The following is a 20231-nucleotide window of genomic DNA, read 5'->3' on the forward strand; positions in this document are numbered from 1 at the left end:
TGCTGATGTCACTTTGCAGCTGAAACAGCAAAGTTTGTATTTTCCTTTCTTTCTTTTTTTTTGAGAATCAAGCCACAATAATGTTCTTTGCAAGGTATGCCAATTCTCAAAGCATTATACACTGAATTCAATTTTTTAGTCCTGTATGATAAAGCATTGCTCTGTGGGTCAATTTTAATCATATTAATGATTACCATTACTGCATCAAAGTGGTACTTGCTATTTGTTCTTCCAGCTATTTCTGTAAACTCGTATGCTTCTATTACAGTACATCACACGGCTGGTCCACAGTACATGTAATGTTGCACAACACACTGGAGACACACAGCCACACAGAACACTCAACCACTAAGCAACATTAAGCACCAATTTTTCTTTTCACATAAAACAGTTTATTTACATTGGAAAACTCATTCCCTTTAACCATGTTGGTGACTTGGTTGTTATCAGACAATTATGTGAATGAACATGAAATAGAAAATAATCATTATAAGCATGGCTTTACACTCACCATGAAATTGCATGGTTCAGAAAGTCATAAAAAGATATAAAATATAATCAAAACATGATGGAATCAACTCATAAATAATGGTACAAATAGCTATATCATATTACAAACAATAGAAGGTGAAAACAGAATAGGTGGTCTGTCAAATTATGAGACACAGGTATAGTTTTTGTTTCCATAACTAACATACTTAGGGACTTGACATATAAAATGAATTTGAATTATCTTTAATTGCCTAGAATTAATATTTCTTGCTACATTTTATAGTTCAATTCAACAGATGTGACCATATCCTTTTACTTTACGGGGATGTGAAAGTTAAGCCTTGTGGAAGTAGTGACGTCAAATAAAATGTGACGGGCATCGCTTCAATTATATCCTAAGTGAAGCATAACTTTACACATCTTATACACCCATGTCCTAGTACATCATATCATAAGACATCATTACAGACCACTACAAACTGGGGACACATGTATTCAAAAGCTGAGAAAGTATCAAGCTTTACTGCACACAGTCACAACAGCTGTGCTACAAATTTGCAGACTTATTTTGTCTCACCACTAAACCTGAACTAGACCTGAACACACTCATAGAAACGCTCTTTTTTTTAATGACGAATTGGGAGGATTCTTAATAAGAATACCATCATATAACAGCAGGGACTACTGTCTATGCCATATATTTAGCTAGTCTTATTTATCGCAACTTGGGATTTTGTGCGAGTGATTAAATTTCGTGACTGTGCACTGAAGGGAGACATGTACACATGCATGTCATATTAATGCCAAGGTCAAAGTTAATAATTCTGCATGTTGTTAAATTCATGAATAGCACCCAACTCACAAAATTAGTGAAAATAAAATCCTTGCGAAATATATGGCATATACGGTAGTTTGTAAGTACTGCGATCTGCCTTAACAATACGCAACGGTGACTTTTCTTACGTCATGACTGCCATTCTATTCCGACTCCTTTGACTCATCTGACCTCAACCTATCACCCTTCTGTGGCTCCAATGTCTGATTTCTCAACCACGTACCCCCCCCCCTCCCCACCCCCGTTCCAATCTACCATTTCCTCTCTGTTACCTCACCCTTGTATTCCCCCTCCCCTCCGCTCCCTGATGTGACCCCTCAATGTTTGACACCACGCTTCTTGTCCGGAAGAGCCTGCTTCTGCTTTAAGTCCTTGGCGCCTGAGAGATCGTACTGGAACCCTTTCTTGGCCGCGGCTGCTTCTCTCTTCATAACCTGAAATTTGTCGATGGAAAAGCAAAAAAAAATGCTTCATAAGTTGTCAGGTTACAGTCAAAGCTTTGTACACATAAGCAATTGGAAAACATGATTTATTCATCTCTGTCCGATCATTTTGTGACAGATTTAATTATATAACGGTGAATAAGATAAGATGTAAAAAATGCAATCAATGTTACCTTTGTTTAGTAAATGCATTTTTATAAAGAAATATTTCTAACATGATAAAATTTGTCCACCAATATCGGGATACATGGCTGTTTCAATGTTGGCAGTTTGTAAGTGTACAGTGTACAGTGTCATGTGTCATAACTAGCATCTTCTTGGTTTCAAATTGCATTATTTTGTATTTCTCTAGCATTTATGCATGATACTGGCAAATTTATATAAATTGCAGAGTTAACAACTGGGGAAAATTTGGGTACAATTTTCTCTAAAAATGCTGCAGGACAGTTCAAAACCTTCACATAAGAATATGTAGCCCTCAACTCACTGTGTTTTTAGACAGCAAACTACATGTAAGCAGGTCAGATTTGTTTAAAGGTATGAGTCAATTAGGCAAGATGTATGGCTACATCACAGCTCCATAACTTTCTTGACAGTACTGTGCTTCATCCATCAACATTAAAAATTTAGTATGTGATATCAGTGACATTATTATGGCACATAGTCCTCGTAGTTACTGATGAATAAAAAGCAATAAACGCATGCTGGTTGACAGAGGACAGTTTAAGATCAGACCAATTTCTGTGTTCCTGGAAACATACAGACTAACTGCACTAAAGGGAGAACTTTATTTGATTACATAACATGAATATATCAAATTGACACAAGCCAGTCACATACCCCTTTCATAATTCTCTGCTTGAGTTCGTTCTGAGTCAACGGTCGATTCTCCTCGTCGCTCATCTCAGAGCCCTGGTCACTGTCATACTCGTCGCCTGTAGAGGGCGGCAGGATGTTGAGCTGCTGGGGAGCTGGGATCGGACCCTTGCCCAGGAGACCTGGGATCTTGGCTTCAACCTTGAGGGCAGAAAGAGTAGGGAAAAATAGAGTTATTAGTTCATTTGACCAAATTTTACCACTTTCTGACAATGTTTATGCACCAGAGATTCGTCCATGCCAGGTTTTTTTTCTCTATTCTTGTTCTATTCTCCTTCGAACACTCTAAAACTCATGTCCTCGGTGAAGCTCATTTTACGTTAAATGAGACCAGTCACAATTTAATCACCACATACATACTCTCAGGAATTAAAATCACTTTAACAGGACAAACAAATAGATAATGCATTAGCTGTTATTATCATTATCTTTCCTATGGAAGAAAGATGAAGAGTATATGCCATTTTACAGCTGTATAACCATCACACCACATACATGTATATCCTTAAAGAAAGTGTCAAGGGATTTTCCCCATTTCTTTCCAAACAAAACACTGACATACTAAGACAACACATTACAACAGAAAAAAAGAAATATGCCACAAAATGTCTGGTATGATAGTCTTTGCAAAGAGATCTCAGAACGAATTTCTGCACATTGGCAACAGCCAGAGGACATGAACAGATCTTGTATCATCTGTCCTAAGTTTGTCACTGCAGAAATGGAGAAGACTAAGACCCACCTGTTCGGCATTCTTGGAATCATAGTAGATGCTGACGGTGAGGAGTTCATTGGTGCGCTGCTCCACCAGGCCAAGGTACTGCATGATGGTATCGTCCGTCACGCCCGCCGCACTCCCCAGCATGTTGGTGATGGCCGAGCTGTCGCAGTTGGTCTTGGCAAAGAGGGAGTTGACGCCTGGCAGTCACAGAAAGGCAAAGAGCAATGTTGATGGTTAATTGACTTGAGATGCAGTCACGATTCATATTTAGCCAAAATAACAGTCACTTCAGGGCAACTGTCTTGTATCATTCATTATGTTCAGTGTCATGTAATCATCAGTAAATGCACCTAGTAAAATTTACAATTTGATCAGTTCCAGGTCCTGCTTGCTTCTGTTGCAAGCAACTTGGACTACACTATAATATTTGTTAGTTTCAGGATAGTTGTGATCTGCTGTTGAAAGTCTACAACATTCCAACAGATCACACTATAAATCATGACAAAAGGCTGTAAATGGCCAGGTGGTATTATGAGATTAGGCTGAATACAGGTTAACCTGTTGAAGACGAGTCCCTTGCATACTCGGGCAGGTGTCTGAGGGAAATGTTGTAGCAAAATCAGTCCGTCCTCGACGGGTTAAGCTTAGATGTACCGGTACCTTTCAAAGAGGAGAAAAGGCAAATACAGGACTATGTATGATAGCAGCTTCTTACCATCCTTGAGTTGGTCCAGGATCTTGTTGACACTCTTGATCTTCACGCCGTACTCATCAGCCAGCTTGGTGGCGGCCACCTGTTTCTCTTCCAGTCCCTTCAGGATGGCCTTCCTGTCCTCCTCCATCTGGGCTCCCTGGTCCTCAAACTCCCTCATCTCAGCCTTAATCTACAAATACGACAAAGATGGGTAAGAGATTAATGGCGGGCTCTTCCAACGGAGCAGAGGGTGGTTTGAAATTGAATTCTTACCCTCAAATACATTCATGCATACGTTTATGAATACATGCACAAGAGAGAGAGAGAGAGAGAGAGCTGTGTTGAATAACAATACCTAGTCCTCCTCATCAAATGAGACTGTATTGCTCTGGTCCTTAAACTCCCTCATCTCAACCTTAATAGCTACAAATTTGTCAAAGTTTTGGGCCAAGATTAATGGCAGGCTTTTCCACATGGTGGTTTGAATATTTATCCTCAAATAACATTCACACAAACATTCATGAATACACGCACACAAAAGAGCTACAATAAACAATAACTCCTCATCAAATGAGAATTGTATCACCGACAGATTTCAGGCACTTACCATAATGTGCACTGAATACTTATGTTCACTTTAATATTACTGCATAAATAAGCAAAAATGCTCCAAGTAGATAGCTGCCAACTCTTCATTAGTATTGTGTTAATTAAACCAGATATCTTTTGTCTTTTCAATACAACTGTTTTGCACCAAAGCAAGCTAAACATTTCCCTTACATGAGAAGAGAAAGTATATCTATTCTATTTCATCTTGGCTATTGATCACTGCAAACAAACAAGTATCTGTCAGATATGCCTCGTTTTATATTACAGAGTCTACGCAATTTGTCTTTTAATTTACCAATCGTATGTAGTTGGGTTCTGCGTTCTTTGTCCCTTTTCCAAATACCATTCCAACCTAATACTGTCATATGCTCAGTTCTTATCATTCTTTTTAATTGTGTATCATATTTTTTGCTCACCTCCTCAATCTGGTCGCTAAGCATCTCCATCTCGTTATTCTTCTCGTTCACGAAGTTGAAGAGGGCAAAGTTGCGATCCTCTGTCTCGATGAACTTCTTGACGAGCATGGTGAGGTCCTCCTCCTGCGTGATCTCCGAGATGCGCTCGAAGGCCGCTTCGTAGGCCTCGATGGAGTCCTCCTGTCGCTCGCGGCGACGCTTGTCGGCCGCCTCAGTTTCTACATGATGAGGGGAGAAGAAATGTGAACCTTTTCAAACTGCTCATCTGTCATTTGTAGGCATGAAAGTCCAAACTATGAACTGGGGAGGATTCAAAACCCATTAAAACTGTTCCTGTGTTTTTTGGCTTATTCTAGCTAGATCATATCTCATGACATAATACAAATGTGATCATCTCTACACTGCTTCATAAAAAGATGAACTCCTTTCATCAATAAGATATGGAATAGGCCAACTATCTACAATGGCGGTGAGAAGGGGAGATGAGAGCTCTGAATAAGGTGACAGAAGGAACACTGTATGAACACATCTTATCATCGCATGCCAAGTAGAGTGACAGAAGCATTGTATGAACGCGCTGTATCATGGTACGCTGGGTAAAGTGACAGGAGTATTGTGTGAACACCAATAGTATTACAAAAGAAGAAGCATGGGAATGGGGATGGTGTGGTAACAATGATACACCAAAGTAACATCATTCACCATGAAATTAATCATCCCGGGAATCATCCACAAGAATGGGTCGGTATTCTCAGATGGACAGGGCAGGACACTCACCTTTCTTCTGGCGCCAGGCCTTGAGGTAGTCGTCCTCCTCGCGCTCCTTGCCCTTGATGTTCATGAACTCCCGCAGCTTGCGGTCGTGGTCGATGATGCGCTGCAGCTCCTTCATCTCCTGCTGGTGCTGGGCCATGTCCTTGTCCGCCTTCTCCTTCAGCAGCATCATCTTTGCCTGGGCCTCGTCCCGAGAGTCGTAGGCCTGGGTCGACTGGTCGATGACCTCCCCGATCTCCTGGCGGAGGTCTGTCTTCTCCTGCAGGGATCAAAGATGATGCACACGAGGTGAAATGAGTGAAAATTCTTGCAGAGAAGTGTAGGAGGCACCAATTTCTTGTGGCACATTATAGATTACAAGCACATGCCACACGATCTTTAAGTAAATCATGTGCAAGAGACATATACAATGATGCCATCATGCACATATGGGATGACGATGCAGAAAAGAAGATGTCAAATTGTATCGAATCTAATCAAAGCCAGCAGGTAGTATCATCTTGCATCATACTTGTACAGGCATGGACATAAAGTAGAGTAACACGAGCATGAAATTTTGCTGGTGTCCATTTCAAGGACAGGACGGACTCTGTATACACAAAATACTTTTCAAACGTTTGATTGATGTAATGGCTTTTTGTCATTGATCAAGCCACAAACAATGCAACTAATAATCTAAGCAACTTAGGAGCATGCTGTCTTATGATGATTCTCGGTTCAAGTTTCATATACAGTTGGTAGTTGACCTTGAGAAACCACCTACCTTGTCAAGCTTCTTTCGGATGTTCTCGTAGCGTGTCCGTTCCACACGGAAGCTGTCGATCTCCTCACGTAGTTCGGCATTTTCCGTCAGCATGGCATTGAACTTCTCATTGGCCTTCAAAAGAGAATGACAACATTGTATCAACTAGCAGTATGAGGAGAGAGCACGCTGTGAGCAGTTGCTAATGTAGACATTGTAACCACAATGTGAGACATTTGATAAGGACGTCTTCATCACAGAGGTCGGAAATGAAGCTTGTGGCATACAGAAAAATCAGCACAACAAAATTCAGAAGTGAAGAGGGAAACATGATATACATTCAAGGGTAACAGATTAAGGACTCAAGAGGGCGCTGTTACATGGACCAATCTGCCATGTTCAGAACATCCAAACAAGACATATTCGGATACCTCACTTGCAAAATACTGTATATGCCATATATTTCACGAGTCTAAATTTTCGCGAATCGAGACTTCCTGACAATTTCGCAAGTGGTTAAATTCGCGATCGTGGAGTCCCGTACTGAACGGAGAAATGTGTACGCGTACGTCACATTCATATCAGGATCGGAGTCAATATTTTCGCGTGTTTTTAATTTAGCGAATAGCAGCTGACTCGCGAAATTCGCGAAAATAAAGACCTCGCAAAATATTCGCCATATACAGTTACAAGAAATATTCTAGAAGTTTTGATGAAAAAAATATCCCATGAATTCTTATAACTTTCTTAGTTCTTTTTTAACAGCTTTAATTGCAAATATCTCAACTTAAACACAAAAGGAGTTATATCCTTTTGCAATCAAACTCTCCAAACGATGATTCCCACCTGATGGAGTCGGTTCTCTTTCACTCGGATGGCCTTCAGAGTCTTCTGGGTGTGATGCTGGCTGGCGTGGACTCCGCCCATCTTCTTGTGCTGCTCCCGGATCTCCTTCTCCATCTTGCGGATGCGGGCGTCCAGCTCTGCTTGCTTCTCCTTCTCCTGACTCACTTTGTCCAAGAATTCATCTGAAAAAGGGTTAATACACACAGGCATAAAACACACAACTTTGAGCAAAGGGAACATACATTGTACTTTGGTAATATTACCTCTTAAACAGGCTGAATTATTGTAATTGACTGGGTTGATTGACAACTTTAATTTCTTTTTTTTTTAACGGTGTGCTGGACATTAGATATGGTACTCACCCCTCTTATGATACCTTCATAAATTATATCTTGTTCAGAAGTCCATTCATGGCCAATACCAAATCCGATTTGGTCAAAAAAAAATGAAATAAAAACACCATAAACAAGCAAATTCAAAGCAAAGGTTGGAAACATGTGTACAGTTGTAACTGCAACACCACAGCATGTTTCTTTAACATGTTTGTATGTACGAAATGCAATACTACGTTTGGATCACATACAGTGTATATGTTGGTCTTGCACCACTGGGTACCACCCTCTGCAGCAATACAGCATGACATCACAACAGTGCTGCTGATCACAGTGTTATAATTCTATGTAGAACGTGATGCTAAGCATCTTGCATTTGCCAACTTCATACCTCTCTCATCCAGGAGGTCATTGAGCTTGTCGACGTTGCCGCCATCTCGCGTCTGGTTGGTCTGACTGTCCGAGAGACGCAGGTCCTTCATGAGCTCCTCTTTCTCCGACTCCAGGGTCTTGATTTCTGCCCTAGAGAAGCCAATGGACCAGCATCACCTTGGTCAGTTTTATGTACAATACCTCAGTGGTACACACAAGTCAAGGAACTCCAGGATTGAATGCACTAATTCTCACACACACACACACACACACACACACACACACATGCACACAAATTCAACACTAACTGTTTCGATATGGCCAGGTGGCCTACAAATGTGTATTAAACAAACTATACAAACCAGGGCTCAACATTAACGATAGTATGGTGGCCCGACTGGGCAACTAACATTAAACCGCAATTGCTATTTTTGCTTTTAGTTTGGGCCACTACATACCTTTTTCGGGCCACCAGAATGTCAGATTGACAGATTTCAGTGGCCTGACGGGGTAACCAGACAAAAAAGTTGCATCAAGCCCTGCAAACTACCGGTATTCTGGATATACACCATACGTAAATGTTGATGTTACATGGTGACTTCGAGGGGGGGGGGGGGGGATGGGGAGATTTCAATTACTTGAAACTCATGCTGATGTAGACCAGAGAATTCTTCATACACTGATAGGTTCTTAAAGTCTTGAACAGACCAGGATTTGACAATCTTTCCCAGGACAGTACAGCATTTTCTAGCACTTTATATATCCCGACATTCTACTCACAGCTGTCTACGGATGAGGTCCTGCGACTCAAAGTTGTAGGCGTTGCGATCACCCTCCATGAGGCGGTACTGGCGCTGCAGCTTAGCAAGCTCAGTCTCCGCTGCAGTGTCACAAAAACAAGAATAAACATGAACTTTGAAATCCTAATGCATAGATGAAGGATATTATTCTCGTCTGCGCAAGAGTTTCTGAGCTTCAGCTGCATGTTTTTGTTCCATTGATGAATGGAAACCTGTTGTGACTTTTCATTTGAAACTGGATGAGTCTTAAAAGCAATCGTTATTTTGTTGGGTTTTTTTTTTTCAATCGTTCTGCAATGCTAGGGTTACTCTTGTCAACTAGAATTATCAAAATGCATCAAATTAAAGTCAAGCTTGATTCATTTACCTTGTTAAAGATCGATGCCATAATTTGTGTTGACACTCTTTTTATTGTAGGCTGCTGATATGCACTGCTATAAGACTTGCCTTTTGAAATGAAAGCCATAAACAATTACAAGTAACGTTCTTAAAGGAATCATGTGTTTGGAATAAAGCCTCTGACTGCACTGTGAGATTTGAAAAACAACATTTTGTTGAAACATTAACATATCCTGCTTCTGTAGGACAGGATACATGCACAATGACAAAAAGTATTAGAACAGGTACTGTACATCCACTAGAACAGGTATTGAACATCCACTACACATACAAATTGCAATGCTTACCGATACCAGCACATACAATGTACATCTAACAATACAGCTGTAGCAGACTGTTCTGTGCAAAAGCATTTATAAATAGCGACTATTTAGAGACTCTGGTCTGCAAGTACTCGGCCAGCAAACTCACCAAGTTGTTGGTCTGCATCGACATCGCTGATGTCGGAACGACGACTGGCTGATCGTGGAGCTCCTCGCGGCATGGTGAATGATGTTTGTCCTACTTAAAGCTTTGCAAAGATATGTAGTCACTTCACACAGTCGATGGCCAGATTGCAGCTGTATCCTGTGAAATGAAATGAGGTGTAGAACACTATCATTCATGAATCAGGCTAGTCTCAACACTGACAGGCAGCAAAATAAATGCATTATTTATGAAATGTATCCATGTAGACCTTCCTAGATCTAGGATCTCTTTAGTCTGGTTGTTGTTGTAGTAGTCATCATCATCATCACCATCATCATCTGGTACAGGAAGAAGGCGTTGGCCTGTAACTCCCGATCACTGCTTCTTATTTGGCCTGTACTTAACTGAGTAACGTCAATTACGGTATGGTCGCCACTGCGGTAAGGTCGCCAGACATTCACATCGCATGTAACGCGCGCCGCGATCGGAGATCAGGTTGGGCGACGTATTTTCATCACTCTCAAAATACACTCGTAATTCACCTTTTTCCTCCGTAAAAACACAAATAATTGTACCGTAGTTATGGGTAAACTCGGCCTAGCGGGTAAAGTCGGCCGCCAGCGCGCACAGTACAATTTTATGTACTGTGCGCGCTGGCAACCGACTTTACCCGCTAGGCCGAGTTTACCCATAACTACGGTAATCAAAATATATTTTACCATAATATGTAACAGGTGATAAAACCATTTTTAATGCGAGGATGTTTTTGATTTAGAATGGATTTCAGGTGGCAGATTTAAGGGAGATTTTCAAACGCGGTGACCGACAATGCCTCCTTCATTGAAGCGTATGTATAACACACACGCTAATAATATGTGGCAGGCTATGGGCGGCGAACTAATTCATTGCCGATATTAGTTCGCCAGCCCAGACGTGCATAAAAATTACACACAAGTGGCGACCATACGGTAATTGACGCTAGAAATAGGCCTAACTTGTTAGTTATCTAACATTTGTTAGTCTAGAGATTCTTAGTCAGAATCCTTTTACTAGATTAGGTTACAAATTTATATTAAAGGTTATCTATAAAAACGTCTCTAACACCTCTTGACTGAACTATCAACATGGCAATGGGTAGGGTGTCATGTTTTTGATTACTGTCTCAGTGTCTGTACCTAACGGTAGCTGTCGATGCCCAGCTACCTTAAACTTAGACCCTGCTAAACTGTAAACAGGCTGTTGCAAAATAATATCCACAGACTATGCTATCCTATGGACGTCACATTAGAATCTACATGTAACTGTTAGACTGAATCTATATTCTAACGTTTAGTCGATAGATCTACCAACACTGCGGCAAAAGCTTCCACCGTGATCTAAAGTTCATTTACTTTATTTCTGGCACTGAAACCGCGATGGCCATCATTGACATGCCATTTCCCCACACAACCAACGTGAACGAGTAACGTTCCACAGTTCAGCAAGGCAGACAACACAAAGTTCAGTCGTATTCGATATTCGCAGTCACTCGAAACTTACCTCTTTTTAATCGTAGTGTCGTGCAGTGTTCACGTTCTCTAATATGTTGAATTCGATATATTCATTCAATGCAGATCAGATTAAATCTATAGGATCTAGCACAAATTTCCTTCAACGTCTACGTCTGCCCACTCTGTAACAAAGCGATCGTATGTTTTGCAAATACATGAAGCGGGCACCCCGTATGATATGCATACAACCTGTATGTACACACACCATAATTGATTGGTTTCTCGGCGGCCAGTGTGTGTAAGAGTGTTCACCGTTTCCTTAGAAACAAGCAGACTCCCTCTACGTTAGATGGTGGTCATGTCTCAGGGATTTCCCTTGTTCATGTAGTTGTTGTTGTTGTTGTTTTTGTCATGTAGTTGTTTTTGTTTCTTTTTTTTTTCTTGAACGTCGATACATCGGCTAGTCGTAGTCTTGTGGTGCCATGGTCGGAGTATGATACAATGCACTAGCAGTTAATTACTATAAACTCTGAAAGTAAAGACTTGTATACGTCGGGGGGGGGGGGGGGGGGGGGTGAAGGAGGGCACATCCGACGTACATTTTTACTATGTTAGTGTATAATGAAATTAATATCATTTCAGACGTGTTTTCCATGAAACAATTTTCCTGTTTTCTCTACACTTTTCATTCAATTAATCGCCGTTATAAAGCACACATCCATGTTAGAGTATTGTTTCAGAATAGCGAAATTTCTCTTACCTTCATGCGAATGAAGACAGCAGAAAAATAGAGAAAAGCAACAAAGTGTTTGATGTTATCAGTGCAGCGGTGCGTTTCATACATTGCAAAGAGTCCGGTGTTAATATGAAACACCGAGCTGGTCTTAAATTTGAGGTGCTCATTTATTGGGTTAGATTAACACCTCCGGGTGTCATTTCAAAATATTAAATTGTCTTTTAAATAGTTTCTTAGTTCCTGCACTTCTTGTTGATTTTGAACTTCAACAAGACGATCAAGAATTTTCCAATATTTAAAGTACTTGATTTTTGAAGAAAAAAAAATGTGTAAACACATCTACACCACAGTAACACCAGATGGTGTGGTCTCCCATTGAAACTGGACGAGTGTTATATCATTGACATTAACACCATGTGGTGTCATTATTGCATTAACACCAGCAATATCAAATCAACACCATGCGGTGTCATTATTGAATTAATTACACCAGCGCTGTGTCAAAAATATCACCAGCAACAGTGTGAAATTGACACCACGAAGTGGCAGGTGAACACTTTTCAACACCATCACGATACATTTTCTACACCTGTGGGTGTGGTCCTCTATATATTGACACTTGATCGGTGTTAGATTTAGCACCCATGGTGTTAAATGCAGAGCTGCCAAGTCTCACGCATTCTGCGTGAGACTCAAGAATTTAGGGGCCATCTCACGATCTCACGCATAACACCCATTTTTCTCACGCATAGGGCGAAGTCTGCAACTTGGGCCTATAATAATGAGCATTGCTCAAAAGATTAAAGTGATAGTTGCAATTGAAGGTATATTTCCCTTTTGTCTTTCAAAATAAGTAAAAAATAATCACTGAAGTGTGCACCTGATCGCACCATTAAGAGCTAAAAATTGAAAAAGCTCCCTACCGTGGGAGGCCACAGGGGGAAAAACCCTCCCACACCCTCGCTCGCGCGCACATTCGCGCGCCGAGATACCGAGTCGTGAAAATCTCACTCATAAAAATTGTTTGAACTTGGCATCCCTGTAAATGTAACACCAATGTTTTTACAGTGTAGCATTCTGCATTGTCAAAATGACTTCTACCGCAATTGTTATTGTCATCATTATTTGTTCCTCATAAATCTGTCATGATGCATTGTGAATTTTGAGGAAACCGTCATTTTGAGTTGATAAGCCCGCCATTTCCCGTCCTTGAACTCTAGAAAGCCTATGCTAAGGCCTGACGTAGGTACTTAGTATTGTTTATAGTAGGCTCTCTGCGCTAAGTCGTTTGCAGAGAACATAATTATCATTGCCTTTGTCTTGTTGATTGACGGACTGGTGAATTTCATTGTTGCATTTTTGAGAGGGCTGATTCTTTGTGGAAAGGAGTAATTCATAAGAATACTCGAGAATACAAAATATTTCACCATTTCATGTGCGTCGACTTGTATAATAGCTCTACTTATTGTCCGTTCGGAAGTAAGATTAAGAATAATTTGCCTTTTGAGTATCATGGATATTATAATTATAATTATTATTTTCCACATGGCAGACCATTATCACAATCAAAAACCATGGCAAACGGAGTTGCGAAAATAGGACGGTGTGCAATGATATACTTTCTGCCGGGTGACGACTCACGGAAGGTTCAGGTTTGCGCATCTTGTCACCTTGTATAGAAATAGCGCCACCTATTGACACCTGATTTCAGACAAGACTGCAGGGTGTAGTATTGTTGGAAGTTTAAAACAAAATACTAATACTAGTATAACAAGACAACAGCGATGACCAAATCATATAGATTTGATAGATCAAAATAATGTAGCGTCAGACAAAACGGACAATAGAAAATTTAACTTCAAGACAGCTCGCAAGTTGGGTCATAATTACAATGTATACGCAAACTTTATCCGTCTTCGCCACAAACTCGAAAATATGGCCCCTGTGTTTGGTTGTTTGCTTTGTTTTGTTTTAATCTAGCATTATGTCTCGACCAGCCGGTGTAAAACTATTAAACAGTTCAAAAAAGATAAAAGATACATGAACAAGAATATGAAAGAAACCAATAAACAAAATGATCAAATAAATAAACAAGGGATAAAGAGCCTCTTCAAATAAAAAAAAACAACAACAACAACAACAAAAACCAACAACAACAACAACAAAAAAGAAGAAGAAGAAGAAGAAGAAGAAGAAGAAGAAGAAGAAACATTAGCACCCGGCATCGGCAGAGTTGGTCGCATGCTACATATATAGGCCTACATGTCTACCTGTATACCAGCAACGAGCACTCTTCACGACCTTTTCTTATGCCGCAGCATTCCTGAATTTCACACTGTCTGCCACATCACCGCTTCTTGGCGGCCCGGCGGGCACGTAGCAGCATTTTCCGACAATTTCCGATTCAATTTCCCGTACGCGCGCGAAGGAACGATCCCGATTTAAAAAAAATCAATACGCCGAATTTTATTCTAACTCTCTCTGTCTTTCCAGTACGTATCCCCGCGGTTTCATCGATGAAGTTAAATTTAGCTTCCCGGTATATCCGCTAGTTTAACCCCTGGTATGAGCACTTTTTAAAGAGGGCAAAACGTCTCAAAGAGTCGTTCAAGTAGCCAGGAGCAGCTCAGCAATATACATTAACATTAAGGTATGTTTAAAGCGTATTTATTGTTGAAGGTCCCAAACACACTATACATTGTAGGAGACGTAGTATAGCATCCGCTTTCAAGAAAGGTCATAAGATGTATAATGCACAACACTTCTCATTCAAAAGTAATGTTACCCACGAAAATATCCAACAAAGAGTATAAGTTTCATCATGGCCGAATTTGACGGGTATTGATTTAAAAAGGATGATGAGTTTAATCAAAGTCCAGGACTTACCTTTTTTCTTGTTTTTCATTGAAAAATGAAGCGCAGATTGGTGCAAATGCGGCTTCAACAAGAATATGCAGGGGCATATCCAGGAATTCCATAAAGGGATCGAGGCACCTTTGTCAAATCAAATGGGGTGCACGCCCCCCCCCCCCGTTTTTTCTTTTTATTTCTTTTTTTAAACAAAAAAATAAAGAGGGGGGCGTGTCCGGTGCGCCCCCTCAGGATCCACCACTGATTTCTCTGCTTTCATTATGAACCCTCATTTTCAGATCAAATACAGAGCCCCCTCCCTCCCCCTCCCCGAGAAATGTCGTGTAAGAAAGGGCGCTAAAATCCTCAGGGGTATAGGCATGCTTAAAATAAGCGAATAAGGAGACTTTCACATGAGAACACTCTTCACTCTCTTTGACAGCCCGCCAAGGTTCAATCGAAAATCTTTACGCGAAGATCACTTTCAGTTTCAGAATATGGAGTCAGCATCCCGACCCGCGAGTCTCCACGTACCCACCGGTTTGGGCGATGAGAAACTAAAGAATAACGTGACTTTCTGTCACTTCACATTTTTATGTTCTAGATGTCTATTCTTCACCTTAAAAAATGTTGCCCTCAATTATACTATAATATTGAAGTGGAATTTTACATGCCAGAAAATGACTAATATTACTATGATAATAATAATGATCCTAGTCATCAGGTGGTAGGGGCGCTGTAGTATACTCAAGTGACAAAAGGCTCCTGGTAGGTTCTTGGTTCGAATGCTGTGATGGTGCAACCCCGCGGGAAAGCAGTGTGGTCACAGCATTACGCAAACACGCTGAACTGGATTGGAGCTTGAATTTGCGATGCACTACATCAGCATACGATGTCATTAAATTTCCAGAGTGAACATTTTGAGCAAACATAGTTTGCAATAAGATATTTGCGATGCTATCACAGTGACGTATCACAGTGACGCCAGTGACCGAGGAAGAATGTTTGAAGTATAGGCAATCGATCCAGTCTATATGCAGCTTCTCATAATGATAACGTCATCTTAAAATCCCTCCCAGTTCTGACAAATTAGTCTTATGCTGCAGTGGCAGTATTTTTCTCCGTTAATCACTCAAAATGACAGGTTACTCACAACACTAAAGCATTGTCCGTCCATCAAAAATCTGCTTTATTGCGTGTAAAGTGACTCCTTTTCAAACTTTCTTTATTAATAATAAAAGCTCTTTCTATTGCTTTGAGGCTTTCGTCCGGTATAGCACCATCTCCACGTGTAAGAAGAAAGAGAAGAAGAAGAAGAAGAGGAAGAAGAAGAAGAAGAAGAAGAAGAAGAAGAAGAAGAAGAAGAAGAAGAAGAAGAAGAAGAAAAGAGACAAAGAATAAGAGCTTCATTTAAAATCATATAATATAACTATATTTATATACCCGGAAAGACGGCGTTGCCCTGATGACGGTGAACTTTCTAGAAACGTCTGGGTTAGATATCGTTTTTTGATTTTGTTTTTTCAAGTGGGAGATATGCATGGGGGACAAGCATCAGGATTCATTATCCTCATATTTTATTTTTGTGAAGCTCTTTAGATCTCGTTATATTTGTTAGATTTTCATTCAATATGCAATGATTTAATGTACCCCCGAAAAAACACCTTTCTTTTCTTTCTTTTTTTTTCTGCTATCGCTTAAATTTTGAGGGACTGGATGTGGGCAAACATTAAACATAAAATGATAAACAGGAGACAAAGAAGAAAAAGGAATGGGAAACGAGGACAGGGATGGTGATGACAAGAAGAAGAATTAAAAGGATATAGTGGAAGAAGGAGAGGGAAAGGAAATGAGAAAAGAAGAAAGGGAATGGGTGGGGTGGAGAAGAAGAAAAAACCGAATACGTACTCATAGACATGAACTGCAACAATTACAACAAGTTAGGAGTGCTTTGCCACTCAATGTAAGCTATACTCAACAAGCTCGAATAATTAGACACACAGAGTATTAGAAATTGCAACAGAATCGAGTGTTTTTTTTATTAGTTTGTTTATCGGATTTATTCACCAGTTTCAAAAGAATATGCGGTTTCGAATAGATTTAGCTTTAGGTTTTTTTTTCCCCTTCATTTTGTGCATGAATTTATCCTCTCCTCTTCCTCTCTCAAACACTTTTGTGCTCACTTCACGTATCCCTATACTCCTGATGAGGAGTAATCAAACACTGCTATTTTCCAGGGAGATACGGAACAATCCGTTAACTTATGCTAGTCTATAACAACCCCTTGTTTGCCTAGTGCCGTTTATAAAATCGGAAGTGATTTGGCCGGCCGCCATGCTAAACAGCATCTGCAGCTATACCCTAACAATTTCTTGCATAGGCCTGATATACTTCTGGGGAAAATTGCAATCGTCGATGGAGACCAAGCAAGCTTTGCGCAAACATTAGACCCTCCTTAGATCTAGTGTAATGATCAGAATATAATTCTGTTTTGAATTGTTGAGTCTCAAATTTAGTGTATAATGTTATACATTGTTGAAAGCGCTGTCGCTTTGGCGGCACTTCTTTGCATTTTGCAGCTGTATCATGCCGTTTGCTTTTTTTTTTTCTCCTCAGTTTTTGTTTGTTTGTTTGCTTTTAGAGCCGATCTCCCGTTATTGTTCAAAACCTAAACAATTTTCCCCGTATGCAGTAGATTCTGTCACATTTCAAACTAAGGTCCAACCCTTCTTCCTGCATGTAAAGTTATTATTTATCTGAAACTTATCAAGAAGATGTCTTATAAATGGGTAAGTGAATAAATCTTAATAAATTTGCCGAGGATATGGAAGTTGCAGCTTTTTCTTTTTTAAACCTGGCAAGGTCTTGAGGAGAGTTGTCAAATTTGCGACTATAGTTGCGGAAAGTTTTTCATTTTTTTTAATTGTTATTGTAAAAGTTGATGTCTTTCGTTTAAATCAAGATATGGTATGATGCAAAAACCAATGTATTCCTCATGACTATATATAGCAATCTAGTTAAACGAAGATATAAAAATGCAATAACATCCAACAACAGGAATACAAAGTTGATGGAAAGTATTCATCAACTTGCTCTTCAGCTGGACATGATATATATCCTGCTCGACTTTTTTTTCAATATTTCATCGACTCATGCATGTAGAAAATAAAGTCACCCGACCTGACAGTTTTAATTTCATTGCACTCTTCGCCTGTTATCATTATGATCGATTGAATCCTCAGTTTTCGTGAAGATTATAGTGACTTAATGTATGAACAAACAGACAAAACAAAACAAACAACATCTTCACAGATCAGAACAGAACGAATACCTGTATTTCTATACATGTACTTATGTTTGAAAGACATTCTTCTTGTTTGTCAGTATCTGTCAATGTTTTGCCACGCGCACATATCTGTAAGACAGTCGATGATCATCATTTGAACAAATCCCATTCAATACTGATTGTTAACTCTTTATGTGCCACGTTCGCACCTCCGACTCAGTCGACGGCGTGCCAACTTCGCATATTCTGCTCAGGAAACAAAGCCGCCAAGACCGATCGATAAACCGCTAATTACTGCTAATCCCGCGGGACAATGAAAGCGTTTCTCGTGCTTTTGTTCCTCTCATTTACGGCTTGCATTCTATGTGGTGATCGACTATCAAGCGATGTTCCCAACTAGATTTATTCGTACATTCTATGTTTCTGTCACGGTTTAATGTGCAAAAGTCATGCCTTTATAGTAATGTAGCAACTGGTCATTAAAAGAAAAAAATTGAAAATAGAGTCGGCATACAATTTATATCGAAACAAAGCTTGGCATTCCTCTTTAACTTTGCCTACTATTACGCCCATCTTTACAGAAATTTTAGAAGTTATACAAATTGGAAAAACAGAATTCTTTCTCAGAGCATGACTACCTTCGTGTCTCAGAATAACGTGGCACACAGGGGTTTCCACCATGGCCAATATTGTAATTATTGCCAAAGCGCTGCTTCCCCTTCAGTAATCATTGTCAATGCACAACGACTCGTGATAAAATAGTTATCATTAGCACTATACCCGTACCACAAGCACAGTGTATTACCATGCAGTTGTGTTTGTTTCTCATCACCACCAGAATATAATTCAGTATTATTTTCATTATCAATCACTGATCATAATTATGCAATACAGTGGCAATTATTATGAAATGTAATAATTTTCATTATTGTTATACCTGTGAACGACAAGACAGGTGCCAGTTTTGTTTTTTTGTTTTGTTTTTTGTTTTTTGGTTTCCATAATATCTATGCTTGGTCATGAACACCAATGAATGAAGATTATGGTGTATTTCTTATTCATTTATATATTTATCTATCTATTCATTTAGTTATTCATCTCTCCATTAATTTATTCATATCATGTTAGTTTCCATCTTCTTCAAAAGTAGGATAGTCCCATTCAGAGCCTAAGGCCTGCTTTTAAAAGGAGCCCTGCGTCAATATACATTACAAAGTGTGCACAATAAAAACAAAATAATACAAAACGAACATAGATATGACACAATTATTGATAGACAATCGATCAGTGAGAGCATAAAAACATAAAAAGGCAAAAATGATGATGATGATGATGATGATGATGGCGATGATAACAATGGGCCTAATGATTTTAATGATGATAATGACCAGCAGTGATATTCATCACTCTAGTGTCCATAGTTGATTATCATAGATTCATAGTCATCACAATCATTATGATCATCTTCATCGTCAACATTACGAAGGTCAAATTTCTCTGTTATAAGACTATGATTATTTTTCCGTCGAGGACGACTTTAGCACGTTGCGAAAATCTTAATCTAGGCCTATCCCTGTTGCTCATTCCCTCTTCTAAAGCATTTTGATAACTTTCTTATTAAACAACAAAATGTTACAAGATTAGTTGTTATAATCAAATTTGTATGTACATGATAAGCCCACTATTATTTTAAATGTGTAATCGCAAAACGGATAAACTCCATTCATATTCCTAAAAAAACAGAAACATAATGAACATACGGGATATTTTTATGCCTCCGCCACGAAGTGGTGCCGGAGGCTTTATGTTTTCGGGTTGTCCGTCCGTCCGTCCTTCCGTCCGTCCGTCCGTAATAAATTTTGTGGACAGCGTAACTAAAAAACCTTTTGAGGTATCCTAATGAAACTTGGTATATACGTGTACTAGGGAGTGAAGTTGTGCCTATCAACTTTTGGGTGCACATGCTCAAGGTCAAAGGTCAAAAGTTCAAGGTCAAATACGTAAAATTTCACTATTTCCACCATATCTATGCATTACCTGAAGATATTTTCTTGAAACTTGGTGTATATATGTATTACCCAATCAAGATTCTATGGTGAAAGTTTGGGGT

General features: G+C 39.6%; 1 protein-coding gene across 1 annotated transcript; it reads right to left on the minus strand.

Moving 5' to 3' along the window:
* Positions 1–1644: 1644 nt before the first annotated feature.
* On the minus strand, positions 1645–9898 carry LOC139723535 (coiled-coil domain-containing protein 63-like). Its single transcript, XM_071634773.1, has 11 exons — positions 9763–9898; positions 8933–9032; positions 8172–8302; positions 7449–7630; positions 6624–6737; positions 5864–6119; positions 5087–5304; positions 4083–4251; positions 3389–3564; positions 2611–2787; positions 1645–1761 (listed from the first exon to the last, which is right to left on the minus strand). Exons 1-11 carry the CDS (start codon positions 9833–9835, stop codon positions 1645–1647), a joined length of 1713 nt encoding a protein of 570 aa, XP_071490874.1. The 5' UTR covers positions 9836–9898.
* Positions 9899–20231: the final 10333 nt, after the last annotated feature.

The sequence above is a fragment of the Diadema antillarum genome, unplaced genomic scaffold, assembly GCF_040938485.1.
Source record: "Diadema antillarum isolate AM-2024a unplaced genomic scaffold, OU_Dant_1.0 scf00000192, whole genome shotgun sequence".
NCBI lineage: Eukaryota > Metazoa > Echinodermata > Echinoidea > Diadematoida > Diadematidae > Diadema > Diadema antillarum.

Excerpts from the sequence above, each read along its gene's own strand:
- LOC139723535 (XM_071634773.1), bottom strand. The coding sequence starts at position 9,835 with ATGCCGCGAGGAGCTCCACGATCAGCCAGTCGTCGTTCCGACATCAGC. Across the intron at positions 6,738-7,448 it reads AAGAGAACCGACTCCATCAG|GCCAATGAGAAGTTCAATGC; the intron begins GTGGGAATCATC and ends TCTCTTTTGAAG. Across the intron at positions 6,120-6,623 it reads TCCGAAAGAAGCTTGACAAG|GAGAAGACAGACCTCCGCCA; the intron begins GTAGGTGGTTTC and ends TGATCCCTGCAG.